Genomic DNA, 22004 nt, shown 5'->3' with positions numbered 1-22004 from the left:
CGGTGAGACGCTGCCGCCTCGAAGCGCAGATCGCCGTCAGGCACCGTGGGCCGTCCTTAAAGCGACACTACCAGACCAAAATCTCTCATCAGCCGTTAAAATTTTTACCGAAAACCAGCTGAATTTATCGAATGGTGTCCACTCAGTTGTGCCTTACAGTTTTGAAAAAAGTTTGATCAAACAAAGCAGCAGTCTCTGAGCCATTCCTAAACCATGAAAAAATCGACGAGTGAGTGGGCCACTCCTCACTCAAAGACTGCCCACAGGCGAATGACGTAACCGACAGGCGTGAAAAAACTCTCGCATGCCCACGAGGGTTCAAGCATGTCTGATGTAATCACACGTGATTCAAATCCATATGGTTTTTGAAAAAAATAATAAGGTCGGATACTTTTTTAACAGACCTCGTATATATATACGAGGTCTGTCAATAAAGTAACGGTCCTTTTTATTTTTTTCAAAAACTATATGGATTTCATTAATATGTTTTTACGTCAGACATGCTTGAACCCTCGTGCGCATGCATGAGTTTTTCCACGCCTGTCGGTGACGTCATTCGCCTGTGAGCACGCCTTGGGAAGGAGTGGTCCCGGCCCCTCGTCGGATTTTCATTGTCTGGAAATGGCGGAATGAAAAGGACTTTTTCCATCAGAATTTTTTCAGAAGCTGTTAGAGACTGGCACCTGGAAACCATTCGAAAAATTTATCTGGCTTTCAGTGAAAATTTTACGGGCTTCACAGAGAATAAGGTCTGTTACTACAGCATTAAGGACCCCTTTAAGGACACTCGGCGTGCCACGCTCAGAGCTGCGACGACACGGCACAAGCCGTCGGACCATTTCTAAACGGATGGCTCTGTGGATATGAGACCATCGTGTGCTCTTTCTCTGGTTATCACAAGAGCTGGACATCAGCCATTTTCCGGCAGATTTCACTTTTAACAAGAGATTTTGTCATGGAAAGCCGCACGGAGGCTTCGCGCATAAAGACCGATTCGCTTTGGAAGCGAGACAAAGGAACACCTCCGTTTCGGTGTGTCAGAGGACAAGTTTGGACATGTCTAGCTCTCCACAATTTCACTGATACTTACTGGACTGGTAAGTATTGAAAGCCGAGACAGACATGCTCTCCCGGAGGTGGGAGTTGAAGACCTCCCTGACAGAGGGTTCCGCCAGTCGTTCCCAGCAGACCCTCACGATACGTTTGGGCCTGCCAGGTCTGACCGGCTTCCTCCCCTCCCAGCGGATCCAACTCACCACCAGGTGGTGATCGGTCGACAGCGCTGTCCCCCTCTTTACTCGAGTGTCCGAGACACGTGGCCGAAGGTCAGATGATACAACTACAAAGTCGATCATCGACCTCCGGCTCAGGGTGTCCTGGTGCCACGTGCACTTATGGACACCCTTGTGCTCGAACATGGTGTTCGTGATGGACAAACTGTGACTAGCACAGAAGTCCAACAACTGAACACCACTCGGGTTCAGATCGGGGAGGTCGTGCTTCCCGATCACCCCCCTCCAGGTCTCACTGTCGCCGCCCATGTGGGCGTTGAAATCGTTGAAATCCCCCAGGAGAACAATGGAGTCCCCAGTTGGAGCGCTATCTAGTACCCCTCCCAGGGACTCCAGGAAGGTCGGGTACTCTGCACTGCTGCTCGGCCTGTAGGCCGAGACAACGGTGAGAGACCTGTACCTGACCCGAAGGCGTAGGGACGCGACCCTCTCGTTCACCGGAGTGAACTCCAACACATGGCGACTGAGCTGGGAGCAATAAGCAATGCAACCCCAGCTCTCCGCCTCTCCCCGTGGGCAATGCCAGAAAAATGAAGCGTCCAGCCCCTCTCTAGGAGTTGGGTACCAGAGCCCATGCTGTGCGTGGAGGTGAGCCCGACTAGCTCTAGTCGGTATCTCTCAACCTCCCGCACAAGCTCAGGCTCCTTGCCCCCCAGTGAGGTGACATTCCACGTCCCAACAGCCAGGGGCTATGAGCATGGACCGGGCCGCCGGGCCACCCGCCCTCAACCGCCACCCAATCCTCTCTGCACCCGACCCCCATGGCCCCCTCTGCAGGTGGTGAACCCACAGGAGGGCGGGCCCACGTTGCTCCTTCGGGCTGAGCCCGGCCGGGCCCCATGGGCTAAGGCCCGACCACCAGGCACTCGCGCGCGAGCCCCAACCCCAGGCCTGGCTCCAGGGTGGGACCCCGGCTCCGCCATACCGGGCGACGTCTCTGTCCTTGATCTTTCACTGGTCATGGAGGTTCTGAGCTGCCCTTAGTCTGACCCGTCACCTAGGACCTGTCTAGGGTCTCCCAAGGCAAACACTGAACAATACTATCAAAAACACTACTGCCATGGTGCATTTGACAGACATACCGAGTGATCTCCTCCTTCAGAGCAGCAGGATCAGGAGGGTAGAACTTGACTCTTAGACACATGGTGAATGGAGGCTGAGCTGCAACAAATAAACCCAATAAAGGATTGAAGAAACAAGCTCAGATCCACTGAAACTTACAAAAATTCAAGTTTTGCTTCAGATTCTAGCAACTGTAATATCTTAATGTATGTGATTAAATGTCTGACACAAACCAACTACATGTTCCTGGAACCATAAAAAAAAATATTATATTAGAACAACAAAGTGAAGTCTTAAAACAAACGGTGATTTGAACAAAAAGCAGGTTTTCACATTTCCCTGGCATGAGAAGGGCACTTATTTGCATGTTCCATACAGTATCGGAAGATGGACCAAATATGAAGTCTTTGTGCTTCAAAAACTGGAGGGATGCTATGGTACGAGGCTCTGATATCTCAGCATAGTGGGTTTATCTTAAATGGGTTTGGATTAAAGTTTATGTTTTCTGAAATACAAAAAAGTCTGATAAAGCTTTGGAAGAGGCTGAAATTTGAAAAATATATGGTCTAAATTCCAAAACTGCTTGTTGCCACATTAGAATATCACAATGGTTTTGTGCTCTTCTGGAAGTGTGCATATTATATTCACACACACACACAAATATATATATATATATATATATATATATATATATATATATATATATATATATATATATATTTGCACCAGGTTCCATGAATATCAGTTGGAGCTACAAGCTCCACCCCTTGCACAACTACTCTTAAATTACGCGTTACACATTATATCAAACTGGTGCTGGTTGTTATACCTATATTTCATACTGCAAAACAGATATGAGTCTTAGTTGCCATGAAGGGGCCAACATTAAAGTGGAGATGACACCTCAAAAAAATAGGGAAAACTGATATAAGTAGCAAAATCTACATATTTTATAGTAAGTTGAAAGTAATTATACTCATTATCACTGAAAAATAAAGTTTGTACAGCTTCTCAAAAGTATGTTAATTGGACAGTGCGCTTTCAGCGCGCCTTCAGCGGTCACATGATGCTGTGACGACACAGTCCCGTCTTTGTCTGTTCGATTGACAACAGGAACAGATGGACCTCAGACTGTGACGAGATCAAGAACTTTTCTGACTCCTTTTCAAGTGTGGATTATTTCTGACTCGGATCCTGAGGATGTTGCAGCAGTGATTAGACCTTACAGATTGGAGCCGTATCTTTCGGACGAACATTCAAACCAGGAGTATTCTGGCAGTGAAAATAATGCCGACGGTGTTTATGGCGGAGCCGAAGCAGAGGCAAGAGATGTGCCAATTCCGATGGATTTTGAAAGGCTGCAGAATATGGAATGGTAAGGGAGGCTTTGATTTTTGTTGCTGTTGTTTATAACACTCTAATTACTCTAATTATGTCATGTTTACATGCCGCCGCCATGTTTACGCCGCCGTCGTGTTTTCATGCCGCCGCCATGTTTACGCCGCCGACGTGTTTTCATGCTACCGCCATGTTGCCACCGTCATGTTTTCATGCCGCTGCTGTGTTTCCATGCCGCCGCCGTGTTTTCATGCCGCTGCCGTGTTGCTGCCATCGTGTTTTCATGCCGCCGTCGTGTTTTCATGCCGCCATCGTGTTTTCATGCCGCTGCCATGTTTTCATGCCGCTGCCGTGTTTACATGCCACTGCCGTGTTTTCATGCCGCTGCCGTGTTTACATGCCGCTGCCGTGTTTACATGCCGCTGCCGTGTTTACACCGCCGTGTTTTCATGCCACTGCCGTGTTTACATGCCGCTGCCGTGTTTTCATGCTGCTGCCGTGTTTACATGCCGCTGCCGTGTTTACGCCACCGTGTTTTCATGCCGCTGCTGTGTTTTCATGCCGCTGCCGTGTTTACATGCCGCTGCCGTGTTTACACCGCTGTGTTTACATGCCGCTGCCGTGTTTACACCGCCGTGTTTACATGCCGCTGCCGTGTTTACGCTGCCGTGTTTTCATGCCATTGCTGTGTTTTCATGCCGCTGCCGTGTTTACGCCGCCGTGTTTTCATGCCGCTGCTGTGTTTACATGCCACTGCCGTGTTTATGCCGGCGTGTTTACATGCCGCTGCCGTGTTTACGCCACCGTGTTTACATGCCGCTGCCGTGTTTACACCGCTGTGTTTACATGCCGCTGCCGTGTTTACGCCGCCGTGTTTACATGCCGCTGCCGTGTTTACGCCGCCGTGTTTTCATGCCGCTGCCGTGTTTACATGCCACTGCCGTGTTTATGCCGGCGTGTTTACATGCCGCTGCCATGTTTACATGCCGCTGCCGTGTTTATGCTGCCATGTTTTCATGCCACTGCTGTGTTTTCATGCCGCTGCCATGTTTACGCCGCCGTGTTTTCATGCCACTGCTGTGTTTACATGCCGCTGCCGTGTTTATGCCGGCGTGTTTACATGCCGCTGCTGTGTTTACGCCGCCAGGTTTCATGCCGCTGCCGTGTTTACGCCGTCGTGTTTACATGCCGCTGCCATGTTTACGCCGCCGTGTTTACATGCCGCTGCCGTGTTTACGCCGCCGTGTTTACATGCCGCTGCCGTGTGTACACTGCCGTGTTTACATGCCGCTGCCGTGTTTACGCTGCCGTGTTTACATGCCGCTGCCATGTTTACGCCGCCGTGTTTTCATGCAGCTGCCGTGTTTACATGCCGCTGCCGTGTTTACGCCGTCGTGTTTTCATGCAGCTGCCGTGTTTACATGCCGCTGCCGTGTTTACGCCGCCGTGTTTTCATGCTGCTGCCGTGTTTACATGCCGCTGCCGTGTTTACACCGCCGTGTTTTCATGCAGCTGCCGTGTTTACATGCCGCTGCCGTGTTTATGCTGCCGTGTTTCCATGCCGCTGCCGTGTTTACGCTGCCGTGTTTTCATGCCGCTGCCGTGTTTACATACCACTGCCGTGTTTTCATGCCGCTGCCGTGTTTACATGCCGCTGCCGTGTTTACATGCCGCTGCCGTGTTTATGCTGCCATGTTTTCATGCCGCTGCTGTGTTTTCATGCCGCTGCCGTGTTTACGCCGCCGTGTTTTCATGCCGCTGCTGTGTTTACATGCCGCTGCCGTGTTTACGCCACCATGTTTTCATGCCACTGCCGTGTTTACACCGCCGTGTTTACATGCCGCTGCCGTGTTTACGCCGCCATGTTTACATGCCACTGCCGTGTTTACGCCACCGTGTTTACATGCCGCTGCCGTGTTTACGCCGCCGTGTTTACATGCCGCTGCCCTGTTTATGCCGCCGTGTTTTCATGCCGCTGCCGTGTTTACATGCCGCTGCCGTGTTTATGCCGGCGTGTTTACATGCCGCTGCCGTGTTTACATGCCGTTGCCGTGTTTACATGCCGCTGCTGTGTTTACGCCGCCGTGTTTTCATGCCGCTGCCGTGTTTATGCCGCCGTGTTTTCATGCCGCTGCTGTGTTTACATGCCGCTGCCGTGTTTATGCCGGCGTGTTTACATGCCACTGCCGTATTTACGCCGCCGTGTTTTCATGCCGCTGCCGTGTTTACATGCCGTTGCTGTGTTTACGCTGCCGTGTTTACATGCCGCTGCCGTGTTTACGCCGCCAAGTTTTCATGCAGCTGCCGTGTTTACATGCCGCTGCCGTGTTTACGCCGCCGTGTTTTCATGCAGCTGCCGTGTTTACATGCCGCTGCCGTGTTTACGCTGCCGTGTTTTCATGCCGCTGCCGTGTTTACATGCCACTGCCGTGTTTACATGCCGCTGCCATGTTTACGCCGCCGTGTTTACATGCCGCTGCCGTGTTTACGCTGCTGTGTTTTCATGCCGCTGCCGTGTTTACATGCCGCTGCCGTGTTTACGCCGCCGTGTTTTCATGCAGCTGCCGTGTTTACATGCCGCTGCCGTGTTTACGCTGCCGTGTTTACATGCCGCTGCCGTGTTTACATGCCGCTGCCGTGTTTTCATGCCGCTGCCGTGTTTACATGCCGCTGCCGTGTTTATGCCGCCGTGTTTTCATGCCGCTGCTGTGTTTTCATGCCGCTGCCGTGTTTACGCCGCCGTGTTTTCATGCCGCTGCTGTGTTTACATGCCGCTGCCGTGTTTACGCCGCCATGTTTTCATGCCGCTGCCGTGTTTACACCGCCGTGTTTACATGCCGCTGCCGTGTTTACGCCGCCGTGTTTACATGCCGCTGCCGTGTTTAGGCCGCCGTGTTTACATGCAGCTGCCGTGTTTACATGCCGCTGCCGTGTTTATGCCGGCGTGTTTTCATGCCGCTGCTGTGTTTACATGCCGCTGCCGTGTTTATGCCGGCGTGTTTACATGCCGCTGCCGTGTTTACGCCGCCGTGTTTTCATGTCGCTGCCGTGTTTACACCGCCGTGTTTACATGCCGCTGCTATGTTTACGCCGCCGTGTTTTTATGCCACTGCCGTGTTTACATGCCGCTGCCGTGTTTATGCTGCCATGTTTTCATGCCGCTGCTGTGTTTTCATGCCGCTGCCGTGTTTACGCCGCCGTGTTTTCATGCCGCTGCTGTGTTTACATGCCGCTGCCGTGTTTACGCCACCATGTTTTCATGCCACTGCTGTGTTTACACCGCCGTGTTTACATGCCGCTGCCGTGTTTACGCCGCCATGTTTACATGCCACTGCCGTGTTTACGCCACCGTGTTTACATGCCGCTGCCGTGTTTACGCCGCCGTGTTTACATGCCGCTGCCCTGTTTATGCCGCCGTGTTTTCATGCCGCTGCCGTGTTTACATGCCGCTGCCGTGTTTATGCCGGCGTGTTTACATGCCGCTGCCATGTTTACATGCCGTTGCCGTGTTTACATGCCGCTGCTGTGTTTACGCCGCCGTGTTTTCATGCCGCTGCCGTGTTTATGCCGCCGTGTTTTCATGCCGCTGCTGTGTTTACATGCCGCTGCCGTGTTTATGCCGGCGTGTTTACATGCCACTGCCGTATTTACGCCGCCGTGTTTTCATGCCGCTGCCGTGTTTACATGCCGTTGCTGTGTTTACGCTGCCGTGTTTACATGCCGCTGCCGTGTTTACGCCGCCAAGTTTTCATGCAGCTGCCGTGTTTACATGCCGCTGCCGTGTTTACATGCCGCTGCCGTGTTTACGCTGCCGTGTTTTCATGCCGCTGCCGTGTTTACATGCCACTGCCGTGTTTACATGCCGCTGCCATGTTTACGCCGCCGTGTTTACATGCCGCTGCCGTGTTTACGCTGCTGTGTTTTCATGCCGCTGCCGTGTTTACATGCCGCTGCCGTGTTTACGCCGCCGTGTTTTCATGCAGCTGCCGTGTTTTCATGCCGCTGCCGTGTTTACATGCCACTGCCGTGTTTACATGCCGCTGCCATGTTTACGCCGCCGTGTTTACATGCCGCTGCCGTGTTTACGCTGCTGTGTTTTCATGCCGCTGCCGTGTTTACATGCCGCTGCCGTGTTTACGCCGCCGTGTTTTCATGCAGCTGCCGTGTTTACATGCCGCTGCCGTGTTTACGCTGCCGTGTTTACATGCCGCTGCCGTGTTTACATGCCGCTGCCGTGTTTTCATGCCGCTGCCGTGTTTACATGCCGCTGCCGTGTTTACATGCCGCTGCCGTGTTTATGCCGCCGTGTTTTCATGCTGCTGCTGTGTTTTCATGCCGCTGCCGTGTTTACGCCGCCGTGTTTTCATGCCGCTGCTGTGTTTACATGCCGCTGCCGTGTTTACGCCGCCATGTTTTCATGCCGCTGCCGTGTTTACACCGCCGTGTTTACATGCCGCTGCCGTGTTTACGCCGCCGTGTTTACATGCCGCTGCCGTGTTTACGCCGCCGTGTTTACATGCCGCTGCCGTGTTTACATGCCGCTGCCGTGTTTATGCCGGCGTGTTTTCATGCCACTGCTGTGTTTACATGCCGCTGCCGTGTTTATGCCGGCGTGTTTACACGCCGCTGCCGTGTTTACGCCGCCGTGTTTTCATGCCGCTGCCGTGTTTACACCGCCGTGTTTACATGCCGCTGCTATGTTTACGCCGCCGTGTTTTCATGCCGCTGCCGTGTTTACATGCCGCTGCTGTGTTTACGCTGCCGTGTTTACATGCCGCTGACGTGTTTACGCTGCCAAGTTTTCATGCCGCTGCCGTGTTTACATGCCACTGCCGTGTTTACATGCCGCTGCCATGTTTACGCCGCTGTGTTTACATGCCGCTGCCGTGTTTACGCTGCTGTGTTTTCATGCCGCCATCATGTTGCCGCCGTCATGTTTATATGCTGCAAGATTATTGTGAACATATTATTTGGGGTTGACATTGTGTGTTCCTGTGAGCAGTGAGAACATGGAGACGGTAGAGGAAAGTGTCTGCTGTCTTGAGCAAATGTGGGTGTGCGAGCGGAGGGAGCGGCAGCCGGACATTTCGTGCATCACACAACACCGCAGCTTTCGATCAATCTGCCTGGACTTGAAAAGGCTAAAACCTTTCGCCCTTGTGTTTGTGCAATATGCTGCTACACACTGGTCAGGCATATCCACAAACAAGTCCCTGAGAGCTGTGTTTAATCAAAGTTTCTGCCGCTAAAAAAAAAAAGTGTAAACAACGGCCGCCAGGCGCGCAAGCCGATACGGTCTACAGCCTGTGACGTATTTTCAGCTTGGTGCTCAGCGGGAAGCTGTTCGGGGGCGTGCACATTTTTCAGTGGCAGGATGTTCAAATGTTATATACGAGGTCTATTAGATAAGAAACCGACACTTTTATTTTTTTTTTTACTATATGGATTTGAATGACGTGCGATTACACCAATCATGCTTGAACCCTCGTGCTGCGTGAGTTTTTTCACGCGTGTCAGTGACGTCATTTCCCTGTGGGCAGGCCTTGAGTGAGATGTGGTCCCGCCCTCTCAGCTGAATTCCTTTGTTTCACACGCTGCTTCGAGACAGCGCGCGTTGCTTTATCAAAATTTTTTCTGGACCTGTGAGGAATATCCGAGTGGACACTATTCGAGAAATTAAGCTGGTTTTCGGTGAAAAGTTTAACAGCTGATGAGAGATTATGGGGTGTTTCTGTCGCTGTAAGGACTTCCCACGGAGCGGGACATCGCGCAGCACTTCCAGGCGCCGTCATCGGCCCGTTTCAACCTGAAAACATCCTAATTTAAGGCTTAATTCACCCAGGACGTCGTGAGAGAACAGAGAAGATTCAGAAGAGGCCGCATGAGGACTTTATGCGGACATTCCACTGTTTAAGGACATTTTTTAATGAAAGACGTGCGCGCAAATTCGCCGAGTCGTTTCCGTGATGACTCGGCAAATCTGTGTGCGCCGCGACAGGAAAAACACCTCCGTGTTGAAAACCATTTGTAAAATTCAGGCGGCTTTTGATGGCTTTCAACAAGTGAGTAACTGAGAAATTGTTTAACAGCTTGGACATGTTCCAACTTGCCCGTTAAGGTTTCCAACGGAGGTGTTTTTCCTGTCGCGACCCCCCGCGGTCGGGTCCGGCCCGACATGCGACTCTGCCCGCATGTTCTTTCATTACAAAATGTCCGTTAACAATGGAATGTCCGAATAAACTCCTCATGCCGACTTCTTCTGAAAGTTCTCTGTTCTCTGACAACTTCCTGGGTCAACAGAGCGTGAAATGTGGAAGTTTTCAACTTGAAACGGCGAGACGCTGCCGCCTCAAAGTGCAGATTGCCATCAGGCACCGTGGGCTGTCCTTACGGCGACACTACCAGAACAAAATCTCTCATCAGCCGTTAAAATTTTTACCGAAAACCAGCTGAATTTATCGAATGGTGTCCACTCAGTTGTGCCTTACAGTTTTGAAAAAATTTTGATCAAACAAAGCAGCAGTCTCTGAGCCATTCCTAAACCATGAAAAAATCGACAAGAGGGTGGGCCACTCCTCACTCAAAGACTGCACACAGGCGAATGACGTAACCGACAGGTGTGAAAAAAACTCTTGCATGCCCATGAGGGTTCAAGCATGTCTGATGTAATCACACGTGATTCAAATCCATATGGTTTTTGAAAAAAATAATAAGGTCGGATACTTTTGTAAAAGACCTCGTATAACGGGAGAACTGCGTCCATTTTCCCAAAACGCTTAGGTTGACTGAATTATATAACCTTTGTTACATGTAATAAGACTATGTTGTCTTTAAGTGTCATATCCACTTTAAGGCCCCTTCACACAGTGCGAATTTGGTTGAAGTGCGCATGAAGCAGGAATTGTATGCAAAACGTGTAAATTCATAGCTGCCTCGAACGCCTTGTAAAAATGCTGCTACAATTATTTGTGTACACCAGCGACTGAAAGACAAACTGTACGGTGTGCACGGCCATGGAACCCTCTCGCGGCAGGTGTCGGCTAAAACACCGCTCCTTTGGCACTTAGAAAATGTGTGGACATTCACGCTATTAGCACGAAAACAGTCAGCAGACGATCACTGTCGAGCTGGATGTGAAATTTGTCTAAGTGCCCCATGACTGTGGAGTTGCTGAGTGCACATGTGACATGCCAGAGTGTCGGCTCCCCCCACAACACATGTGCATGTGTCGTGCACTCCCCGCCGCTCTCCCCCCCAACACGTGCATGCGTGTGGTTCGTGCCCCCACAGGCGAGGCTCCTCTCATGTGATCACAGAGTGACACCTTGGTCTGTGCGCTGAACGGACGGGGGCGTGGCAGCTGTTGACAGAGCTGCAGAACACGCACCGTGTTTTGACAGACACGTGCATGTGTGTGCTTGCTGTCTTCACATCGAAATACATAAAAACATATATCGCTTCTGCAATGGGCTGGAGAGAGCGCACATTGACAGGCTGTTCCAGCTGGACCAGACCGCCAGTTTATGTGGACATGCACCAGACGATCTGAACGTCACGTCTGTCTGACAGGACAGTGAGCAATGCACCGCAGGATCATATGACAAGCCAACAGTACAACAAATACACCACTTTCAGCAGAAATAATCGTACCAAACGCCGTTTGGTCAGTTATCACAGTGCTTTTTTTTTTTTTTATAAAATACTTTATCTGCTTGTTGATTTTAATCATTTAACGCTACTGTTATGAGACAGTGATTGTGGCACAATGGTAGAGTTTCTGCCTGGTAATCAGGGCATTTTTTTTTTAACCAGCGTTATTTAACCGCGGGGTTCTGTATTTCGTCCCCTTTTATGTATTAGTCATATCAACCCAGTGATATTCACTAATTATACAGCTGGCTTTGATTTTATTTTCCTCCACATCAGCAGCGCATTGTGCTGCAGCTTGTTCCACAGTGCGAGCATCTGCAGCAGCTCGCACGAACCATCAAACTGGGATCGTGCACGCCTGCTTGTCGGCGCGATGTTTCATGGTGCACTAATTCAAACTGTTACGTGCTATTTCGCCGTAATTCAACCGAATTCACACCATGTGTGAAGGCACCCTAAACAAAGGTTACTTTCCCAGTGAAGATATTGATCTACCTGACCTACACATGTACTTAAAATGCTCAAAAGTTCAATTCGAGATACTTACATTTCATTTGTTTTGCAATTGATTTTGTGAACTCCAGCCAGTGCTGCATCAGAAAGAAAAAGAAAAATGTGCAAATGATTAAATCACCAGTTCTTCCTGAGTAATCCACATGTCAAATCTTTCAGCAACACTTTCACTTGAAGCTGTAGTGATATTCAGCTGTTACTAACGACACTTTCCAGGGGAAACCTGTCTGTCAGCCATGGTGTCAGAATACAAAACTCTTGCAAATGAATGTTCAAGCACTAAAATATGAACTGCCAGTTTTTTTTGTTTGTTTGTTTGTTTTTTTTTTGTTTTGCTAAAGATTTAAATGAATGGAGACTGATCATCACAGGTTTAGCTTTAACAGTGATCGCCCTCTGGTTGTGATGCCTCATACTGACATGGTGCCATAATTCACAAGCATGTTTGCGATTCATTTCAGAATCAGAATCGCCTTTATTGTCATTGTAATTTGCATTACAATGAGATTTGAGTGCAACTCCAAAAAGGTGCTTTCCGTGGTGCGAGTAATTTTTAGCCAAATAAAAGATAGTGAAATTTAACGGTAAATTGTTCCAAGTATACAACTAATGTAAACATAAGGTAAAATAAAATAAGATAAAATGTGGACCAAGTAAAATGTAAAACGAGAATTATATACAACTGTGGAATCATATATATATATATTTTTTTTTTTATTTTTTTTTTTTTTTTTTTAAATTGAACTTTGGATGTATGAATCGATCTGTGAAAATTAAAATGAGAATCGATTTAACATCACATATCAATCTTTTCAACCCAGCACTAGTTTAAACCAGTTTTCACTACACTGCTGCTACATGCCAGCGTTGCCTTGGGCCAATACAGAGAAAAGAATTATGGGTAATCAAATGCCTCAGAGGATTTTTAACATGCACCCCCACCATGCTTCATGTACAACAAAATAACAAAGAAAGCTGAAAAAGAACATTCAAACACAAAAAGGCAGAATTTAACCATACAAAATTATAACAAGGCAGTAACAAGCTGAAAAGTCCGTCCTTCGTTACAATTTCTATTACATGTAGTACTGTACACAGCAAAGAACTACAAAGACAAGCAGACACCGGTCAACACAGTGCCAACAGTGTGCTCCTGAAAACTGACTTTTGGTAACGACGTAAAGCCTTAACTAAATAAAGGCGAAAATTATTAAGCAGAAACATCAAAAAAGTACAAATGAAATTCAACACACACAAATAAAATGTCATGTTATCAGCCTGCTCAGTAACTTTCTGAGTAGTAGGCCAAGAGTCCAGACTGGAAAGCTGAGCTCCACAGGAGGCCCCAGAGCAGTGTGATTGGGTGACCCAAAAAACCCACAACCCATAAAAATTGTAATAAATCCTACAAAGGTCCAGAATATTTCAAGAATTTGCTGAATTTAAACTTCAGTCTATGTACAATCATTCCCTGAAGTTTCAATTATCTTGGTCGCTTAGTATAAAAGTCATGTTCTCTCAAAATTATGTTCCAAATGGCATGATGTGTTGGTGAAATAGGCAAAGGATGATCAGTGGAAACAGGAGGCACCTGAGCTTAATTTTGAGCTTCATGGCAAAGGCTGTGAATACTTATGTACATGTGGTTTCTTAGGTTTTTTTGTTTTGTTTTGTTTTTTTATAAATTTGAAAAAAAAAATAAATAAAAACATTTTTCACATTGTCATTATGGGGTATTGTGTGTAGAATTTTGAGGAAAAAATTAATTTCATCCATTTCGGATTAAGGCCGTAACATAACATAAAAGTGAAGCACTGTGAATACTTTCTGTATGCACAGTATACCAGGTTTGATCAAGATTGACAAAAATGGATCAAGAAGTTATTGTGATGATTCAAAACACACCCTGATTTGCTATTCGGGATGAAATGGGAAGAAACAGTGCTCTGTGGAATAGGGGTATTATAGTCATATATGCTCCAGTGTAATTTTAATCAATTGAGAAAAAGATGTTGCCATTCAGGAAAAAAATGGTATATTGACATGGAAACTATTATGTTTACTGTTTACTGCCACGGTGGTAAAAACAAAGAGTGCTGACCAGACATGGCCTGCAGCCCCCACATTGGCCAACCCTAGGCGAGAGAGACAAGTTAAAGGAAGAGGGCTATTTTTCAGATAAATTCATACAAAATCCTTCCCAGAGGTGACATTAGCTAATGGTCATATGTATGAAGATTCTTAAAATGGTAATATAATTTATTCACAGCTGTGACACTCAATATTTAAAGAACCTCTGCAAAATCTGTCAAGCATTAATAGGAATATTTTATTCACACAGTTTTACGTGCTGCTCAGTTAACGTGGTTCATATTAAAGAATCACAAAGTTTTACATCTTTTTTCTTGCCACTTTCTTCTGTCGTCACGTGCAAATGACCTCCCAGCCACGACTATCTGTACGCATCACTAAAGCCAGCACTGATGTGCAGTAGTTAAAAAAAAACATTGTTTCCATGATGTGGGTGTTGACCCCACCTTCTCCACACACAGAAGCACTTAGGAATGGAAGCATTTGGTGATCATAATTTAAATGAAAAAGCAATTTTGAAAATTAAAAAGGATTAGCAGAAAAGCTTTTTAATTTTGAGAACATGGGTGCATTATTTGACTTATAAATGAAATTAAAATTTAATCATCCTTTTTGAATTTTCCTTCTTCACCTTCAAGTATTCACATTCTATGACATAACTGAAAAGAAAAAGGGCATTTGACTTTTAATTTTAAAAAGCACCCCTTTAAGTTGTGCTCACAATTACAATGACAAAAACTAATTTGAAAATTAAAAAAGCATTAATAGAAAAGCCTTTTAATTTTCAGGATGTGGGCGCATTATTTGACTCATAAATAAAAATTAACATTCAGTCATCTAATTTGCATTTCATCTTTAAGTGTGCATATTTTATGACACAACTAAAAATAAAATGACAGTGACATCGCTTTATCACTGTCAAATCAGGCCTGCCAAGTAATGATCAAAATTAAAACTCAAAAAAGAAATTGCAAACAGGATGGTGCAGGAAAGTGGCATCAGACCTATGGTGCCACAATAACCTATGCACTCTGTACCGCGGTGTACAGAGTGCAGACTGTGTGTAAAGTCTTTCTCTATAAAAAAGGTCTTACTGGTCCAGAGTCAACCGTTTTATTTCTGTCATTCTTGTTGGAAACATTAAGTCTTTATCTGTCTCTCAAGATGCAGTGACCCCCCCCCCCCCCCCCCCCCCCACACACCCCACAGCAACAGCTACCTAAACAGTCATGACAGCAAAGGAAACGAAGCATCAGCAGCACTCGGCTCCTGTCTCCAGAACATGATCTGTGAACGTGTGAATTCTTCATGAATCAAGCGGCGCTGCTTTAACACCCCTCGCAGCAGAAAAGCCCGGTGGCACCGCCACCGCGCTGAATGAAGGAAACACGAGAACATAACTTTTCTCTATGTCTTAGCCTCAAAGTCTCGCTCTTGTGTTTTGGCTAAATCTGATTCATTCTATTTTTGAAATAACTGTGTAACCAAGAAAACTGGAAAGTGGAAGAGAATTATTTACATAAAAAAAATCACAGCTCTGTCTGTGGGGAGTCATTCTGTTTTCACATTCTTTGCCTTTCAGACAGCATTGTGATTTAAAATGAAATTTTGATTCCTTTTGTCAAACAATATAAAAGAATGTAAATGATTAGTGGAGCATCATCATCACCTATCAGATTGGCCTTTCTTATAGACTCCAGTCAATCCAACAGTTAAAGGGGTCACATTGTCCACAATTATTACTGATGTTCATTTCACACCTAAATGTGGTCGTCGTGGGCGGCACGGTGGATTAGTGGTTAGCACTGTTGCCTCACAGTGAGAAGGTCGTGGGTTCAGTTCCCGTGGCCTTTCTGTGTGGAGTTTGCATGTTCTCCCCGTGTTTGCGTGGGTTTCCTCCGGGTGCTCCGGTTTCCTCCCGCATCCAAAGGCATGCGAGTTAGGTGGACTGGAATCTTTAAATCCACCTTAGGTGTGCGTGTGGGTGTGTCTGTGTTTGTTTGTTTGTGGTCCTGCAACAGACTGGCGTCCTGTCCTGTGTGTACCCCGCCTCACGCCCTATGACTGCTGGGATAGGCTCCAGCCCCCACGACCCTTAATTGGACTAAGCGGTAGAAGATGGATGGATGGATGGATGTGGTTGTCATTTCATTTTAAACATCCTCAATATCCCACTGTTGTTTCAACTGTGCATGTAAGGATTCCCCTGCAATAATCTGAATTCAGGCCTCAGAGCTACAGTGCGTAGGATTTTTTTTAAGGGCATTTAATAGCAGAAAGTGAATATAGCAGATGGGTTATTAGACCCATCTGTTGATTAGGGTCTAATAACCTGCAACAAAGAATCAATGTGTTTTCACGAGCTTCATATCTAAATTGGAGAGAGTTCCCTCATGTTGATATGGAATTTCCTAAAGTCAGAGTGGCTGAAAGACTGAAGAAAAAAAGAAGATGAATCAGTGAATACTCCCTGGAGAGTGACTCTTCTTTCAAGATAAGAAGTATGTGTGATCCTCCATTTCACAAAAATGAGGGTTGACAAACTTGTTCAGCTGCACTGGCAACCAGTAGACAGAGAACAACCAGCAGACACAGTACAACCAGTAGACAGAGAACAACCAGTACATAGAGAAAAAACAGCAGACAGAGTACAACCAGTAGACAGAGAACAACCAGTAGAGAGAGAACAACCAGTAGAGAGAGAACAACCAGTAGAGAGAGAACAACCAGCACACAGAGAACAACCAGTACACAGAGAACAACCAGTAGACAGAAAACAACCAGCACACAAAAAACAACCAGCACACAGAGTACAACCAGTAGACAGAGAACAACCAGCACACAGAAAACAACCAGTAGACAGAAAACAACCAGCAGACAGAGAACAACCAGCAGACAGAAAGCAACCAGCACACAGAGTACAACCAGTAGACAGAGAACAACCAGTACACAGAGAACAACCAGTAGACAGAGAACAACCAGCACACAGAGTACAACCAGTAGACAGAGAACAACCAGTACACAGAGAACAACCAGCAGACAGAGTACAACCAGTAGACAGAGAACAACCAGCAGACAGAAAGCAACCAGCACACAGAGTACAACCAGTAGACAGAGAACAACCAGTACACAGAGAACAACCAGTAGACAGAGAACAACCAGCACACAGAGTACAACCAGTAGACAGAGAACAACCAGTACACAGAGAACAACCAGCAGACAGAGTACAACCAGTAGACAGAGAACAACCAGCAGACAGAAAGCAACCAGCACACAGAGAACAACCAGCACACAGAGTACAACCAGTAGACAGAGAACAACCAGCACACAGAGTACAACCAGTAGACAGAGAACAACCAGTACACAGAGAACAACCAGTAGACAGAGAACAACCAGTAGACAGAGAACAACCAGCACACAGAGTACAACCAGTAGACAGAGAACAACCAGCACACAGAGTACAACCAGTAGACAGAGAACAACCAGTACACAGAGAACAACCAGTAGACAGAGAACAACCAGTAGACAGAAAACAACCAGTAGACAGAGAACAACCAGCAGACAGAGTACAACCAGTAGACAGAGAACAACCAGTACATAGAGAAAACCAGCAGACAGAGTAAAACCAGTAGACAGAGAACAACCAGTAGAGAGAGAACAACCAGCAGACAGAGTACCACCAGTAGACAGAGAACAACCAGTAGAGAGAGAACAACCAGCACACAGAGAACAACCAGTACACAGAGAACAACCAGTACACAGAGTACAACCAGTAGACAGAGAACAACCAGTACACAGAGAACAACCAGTAGACAGAGAACAACCAGTAGACAGAGAACAACCAGCACACAGAGTACAACCAGTAGACAGAGAACAACCAGTACACAGAGAACAACCAGTAGACAGAGAACAACCAGTAGACAGAGAACAACCAGTAGACAGAAAACAACCAGCACACAGAGGACAACCAGTAGACAGAGAACAACCAGCACACAGAGTACAACCAGTAGACAGAGAACAACCAGTACCCAGAGAACAACCAGTACACAGAGAACAACCAGTAGACAGAAAACAACAAGCACACAGAGTACAACCAGTAGACAGAGAACAACCAGTAGACAGAGAACAACCAGCACACAGAGTACAACCAGTAGACAGAGAACAACCAGCACACAGAGTACAACCAGCACACAGAGAACAACCAGTAGACAGAGAACAACCAGCACACAGAGTACAACCAGCACACAGAGTACAACCAGTAGACAGAGAACAACCAGTACACAGAGAACAACCAGTAGACAGAAAACAACCAGCACACAGAGTACAACCAGTAGACAGAGAACAACCAGTAGACAGAGAACAACCAGCAGACACCAGTAGATACAGAACAACCAGTAGACAGAAAACAACCAGCACACAGAGAACAGCCAGTAGACAGAAAACAACCAGTAGACAGAAAACAACCAGCACACAGAGAACAACCAGTACACAGAGTACAACCAGCAGGCAAAGAACAACCAGTAGACAGAAAACAACCAGCACACAAAAAACAACCAGCACACAGAGTACAACCAGAAGACAGAGAACAACCAGCACACAGAAAACAACCAGTAGACAGAAAACAACCAGCAGACAGAGAACAACCAGCAGACAGAAAGCAACCAGCACACAGAGTACAACCAGTAGACAGAGAACAACCAGTACACAGAGAACAACCAGTAGACAGAGAACAACCAGCACACAGAGTACAACCAGTAGACAGAGAACAACCAGTACACAGAGAACAACCAGCAGACAGAGTACAACCAGTAGACAGAGAACAACCAGCAGACAGAAAGCAACCAGCACACAGAGTACAACCAGTAGACAGAGAACAACCAGTACACAGAGAACAACCAGTAGACAGAGAACAACCAGCACACAGAGTACAACCAGTAGACAGAGAACAACCAGTACACAGAGAACAACCAGCAGACAGAGTACAACCAGTAGACAGAGAACAACCAGCAGACAGAAAGCAACCAGCACACAGAGTACAACCAGTACACAGAGAACAACCAGTAGACAGAGAACAACCAGTAGACAGAGAACAACCAGCACACAGAGTACAACCAGTAGACAGAGAACAACCAGCACACAGAGTACAACCAGTAGACAGAGAACAACCAGTACACAGAGAACAACCAGTAGACAGAGAACAACCAGTAGACAGAAAACAACCAGTAGACAGAGAACAACCAGCAGACAGAGTACAACCAGTAGACAGAGAACAACCAGTACATAGAGAAAACCAGCAGACAGAGTAAAACCAGTAGACAGAGAACAACCAGTAGAGAGAGAACAACCAGCAGACAGAGTACCACCAGTAGACAGAGAACAACCAGTAGAGAGAGAACAACCAGCACACAGAGAACAACCAGTACACAGAGAACAACCAGTACACAGAGTACAACCAGTAGACAGAGAACAACCAGTACACAGAGAACAACCAGTAGACAGAGAACAACCAGTAGACAGAGAACAACCAGCACACAGAGTACAACCAGTAGACAGAGAACAACCAGTACACAGAGAACAACCAGTAGACAGAGAACAACCAGTAGACAGAGAACAACCAGTAGACAGAAAACAACCAGCACACAGAGTACAACCAGTAGACAGAGAACAACCAGCACACAGAGTACAACCAGTAGACAGAGAACAACCAGTACCCAGAGAACAACCAGTACACAGAGAACAACCAGTAGACAGAAAACAACAAGCACACAGAGTACAACCAGTAGACAGAGAACAACCAGCACACAGAGTACAACCAGTAGACAGAGAACAACCAGCACACAGAGTACAACCAGCACACAGAGAACAACCAGTAGACAGAGAACAACCAGCACACAGAGTACAACCAGCACACAGAGTACAACCAGTAGACAGAGAACAACCAGTACACAGAGAACAACCAGTAGACAGAAAACAACCAGCACACAGAGTACAACCAGTAGACAGAGAACAACCAGCACACAGAGTACAACCAGTAGACAGAGAACAACCAGTACCGAGAGAACAACCAGTAGACAGAAAACAACCAGCACACAGAGTACAACCAGTAGACAGAGAACAACCAGTAGACAGAGAACAACCAGCAGACACCAGTAGATACAGAACAACCAGTAGACAGAAAACAACCAGCACACAGAGAACAGCCAGTAGACAGAAAACAACCAGTAGACAGAAAACAACCAGCACACAGAGAACAACCAGTACACAGAGTACAACCAGCAGGCAAAGAACAACCAGTACACAGAGAACAACCAGTAGACAGAAAACAACCAGCAGACAGAGAACAACCAGTACACAGAGAACAACCAGTAGACAGAAAACAACCAGCAGACAGAGAACAACCAGTACACAGAGAACACCCAGTACACAGAGAATAACCAGCAGACAAAGAACAACCAGTACACAGAGAACAACCAGTAGACAGAGAACAACCAGTAGATAGAACACAACCAGCAGACAGAGAACAACCAGCAGACACCAGTAGATACAGAACAACCAGTAGACAGAAAACAACCAGCACACAGAGAACAACCAGCACACAGAGAACAACCAGTACACAGAGTACAACCAGCAGACAAAGAACAACCAGTACACAGAGAAGAACCAGTACACAGAGAACAACCAGTAGACAGAAAACAACCAGCACACAGAGAACAACCAGTACACAGAGTACAACCAGCAGACAAAGAACAACCAGCAGACAAAGAACAACCAGTACACAGAGAACAACCACTACACAGAGAACAACCAGTAACAGAAAACAACCAGCACACAGAGAACAACCAGTACACAGAGTACAACCAGCAGACAAAGAACAACCAGTACACAGAGAACAACCACTACATAGAGAACAACCAGTAGACAGAAAACAACCAGCAGACAGAGAACAACCAGTACACAGAGAACAACCAGTAGACAGAGAACAACCAGCAGACAAAGAACAACCAGTACACAGAGAACAACCAGTAGACAGAGAACAACCAGTACACAGAGAACAACCAGTAGACAGAAAACAACCAGCAGACACCAGTAGATACAGAACAACCAGTAGACAGAAAACAACCAGCACACAGAGAACAACCAGTAGAGAGAAAACAGCCAGCACACAGACAACAACCAGTAGACAGAGTACAACCAGTAGACAGAGTACAACCAGTAGACAGAGAACAACCAGAACACAGAGTACAACCAGTAGACAGAGAACAACCAGCACACAGAGAACAACTATTAGACAGAGTACAACCAGCAGACAAAGAACAACCAGTACACAGAGAACAACCAGCAGACACCAGTAGATACAGAACAACCAGTATACAGAAAATAAACAGCACACAGAGAACGAGTAGAGAGAAAACAACCAGAACACAGACAACAATCAATAGACAGAGTACAACCAGCAGACAAAGAACAACCAGCAGACAAAGAACAACCAGTACACAGAGAACAACCAGTACACAGAGAACAACCAGTAGACAGAGAACAACCAGCAGACAAAGAACAACCAGTACACAGAGAACAACCAGTACACAGAGAACAACCAGTACACAGAGAACAACCAGGAGACAAAGAACAACCAGCAGACACAGAACAACCAGTAGACAGAGTACAACCAGCAGACAGAGTACCACCAGTAGACAGAGAACAACCAGCACACAGAGAACAACCAATACACAGAGAACAACCAGCAGACACAGAACAACCAGCACACAAAGAACAACCAGTAGACAGAGTACAACCAGCAGACAGAGAACAACCAGTAGACAGAAAACAACCAATACACAGAGTACATCCAGCAGACAGAGAACAACCAGTAGACAGAACAACCAGTAGACAGAGTAACCAGCAAACAGAGAACAACCAGCAGACAGAGAACAACCAGTAGACAAGGAACAACCAGTACACAGAGAACAACCAGTAGACAGGAAACCTGCAGTAGACAGAGAACAACCAGCAGACAAAGAACAAGCAGTACAGAGAGAACAACCAGTAGACAGGAAACCT

At 46.7% G+C, this 22004-nt stretch overlaps 1 protein-coding gene across 2 annotated transcripts in view; it reads right to left on the bottom strand.

Annotated features, from left to right (window-relative positions):
* The window catches only part of LOC117515792 (FERM domain-containing protein 5), a 390404-nt gene that overhangs the window by 44402 nt on the left and 323998 nt on the right, over positions 1-22004 (bottom strand). For both annotated transcript variants that reach the window (XM_034176519.1, XM_034176520.1), the window contains exons 3-4: positions 11890-11932; positions 2375-2453 (exon numbers count right to left, since the gene is read on the bottom strand). In XM_034176519.1, the coding sequence (XP_034032410.1) occupies positions 2375-2453; positions 11890-11932 (122 nt within the window). The remainder of the gene's footprint in view (positions 1-2374; positions 2454-11889; positions 11933-22004) is intronic.

This window comes from Thalassophryne amazonica, chromosome 8, assembly GCF_902500255.1.
Source record: "Thalassophryne amazonica chromosome 8, fThaAma1.1, whole genome shotgun sequence".
Taxonomy (NCBI): domain Eukaryota; kingdom Metazoa; phylum Chordata; class Actinopteri; order Batrachoidiformes; family Batrachoididae; genus Thalassophryne; species Thalassophryne amazonica.
The sequence above is the reverse complement of the archived record's forward strand: the minus strand, read 5'-3'. Positions and strand labels throughout refer to the sequence as shown.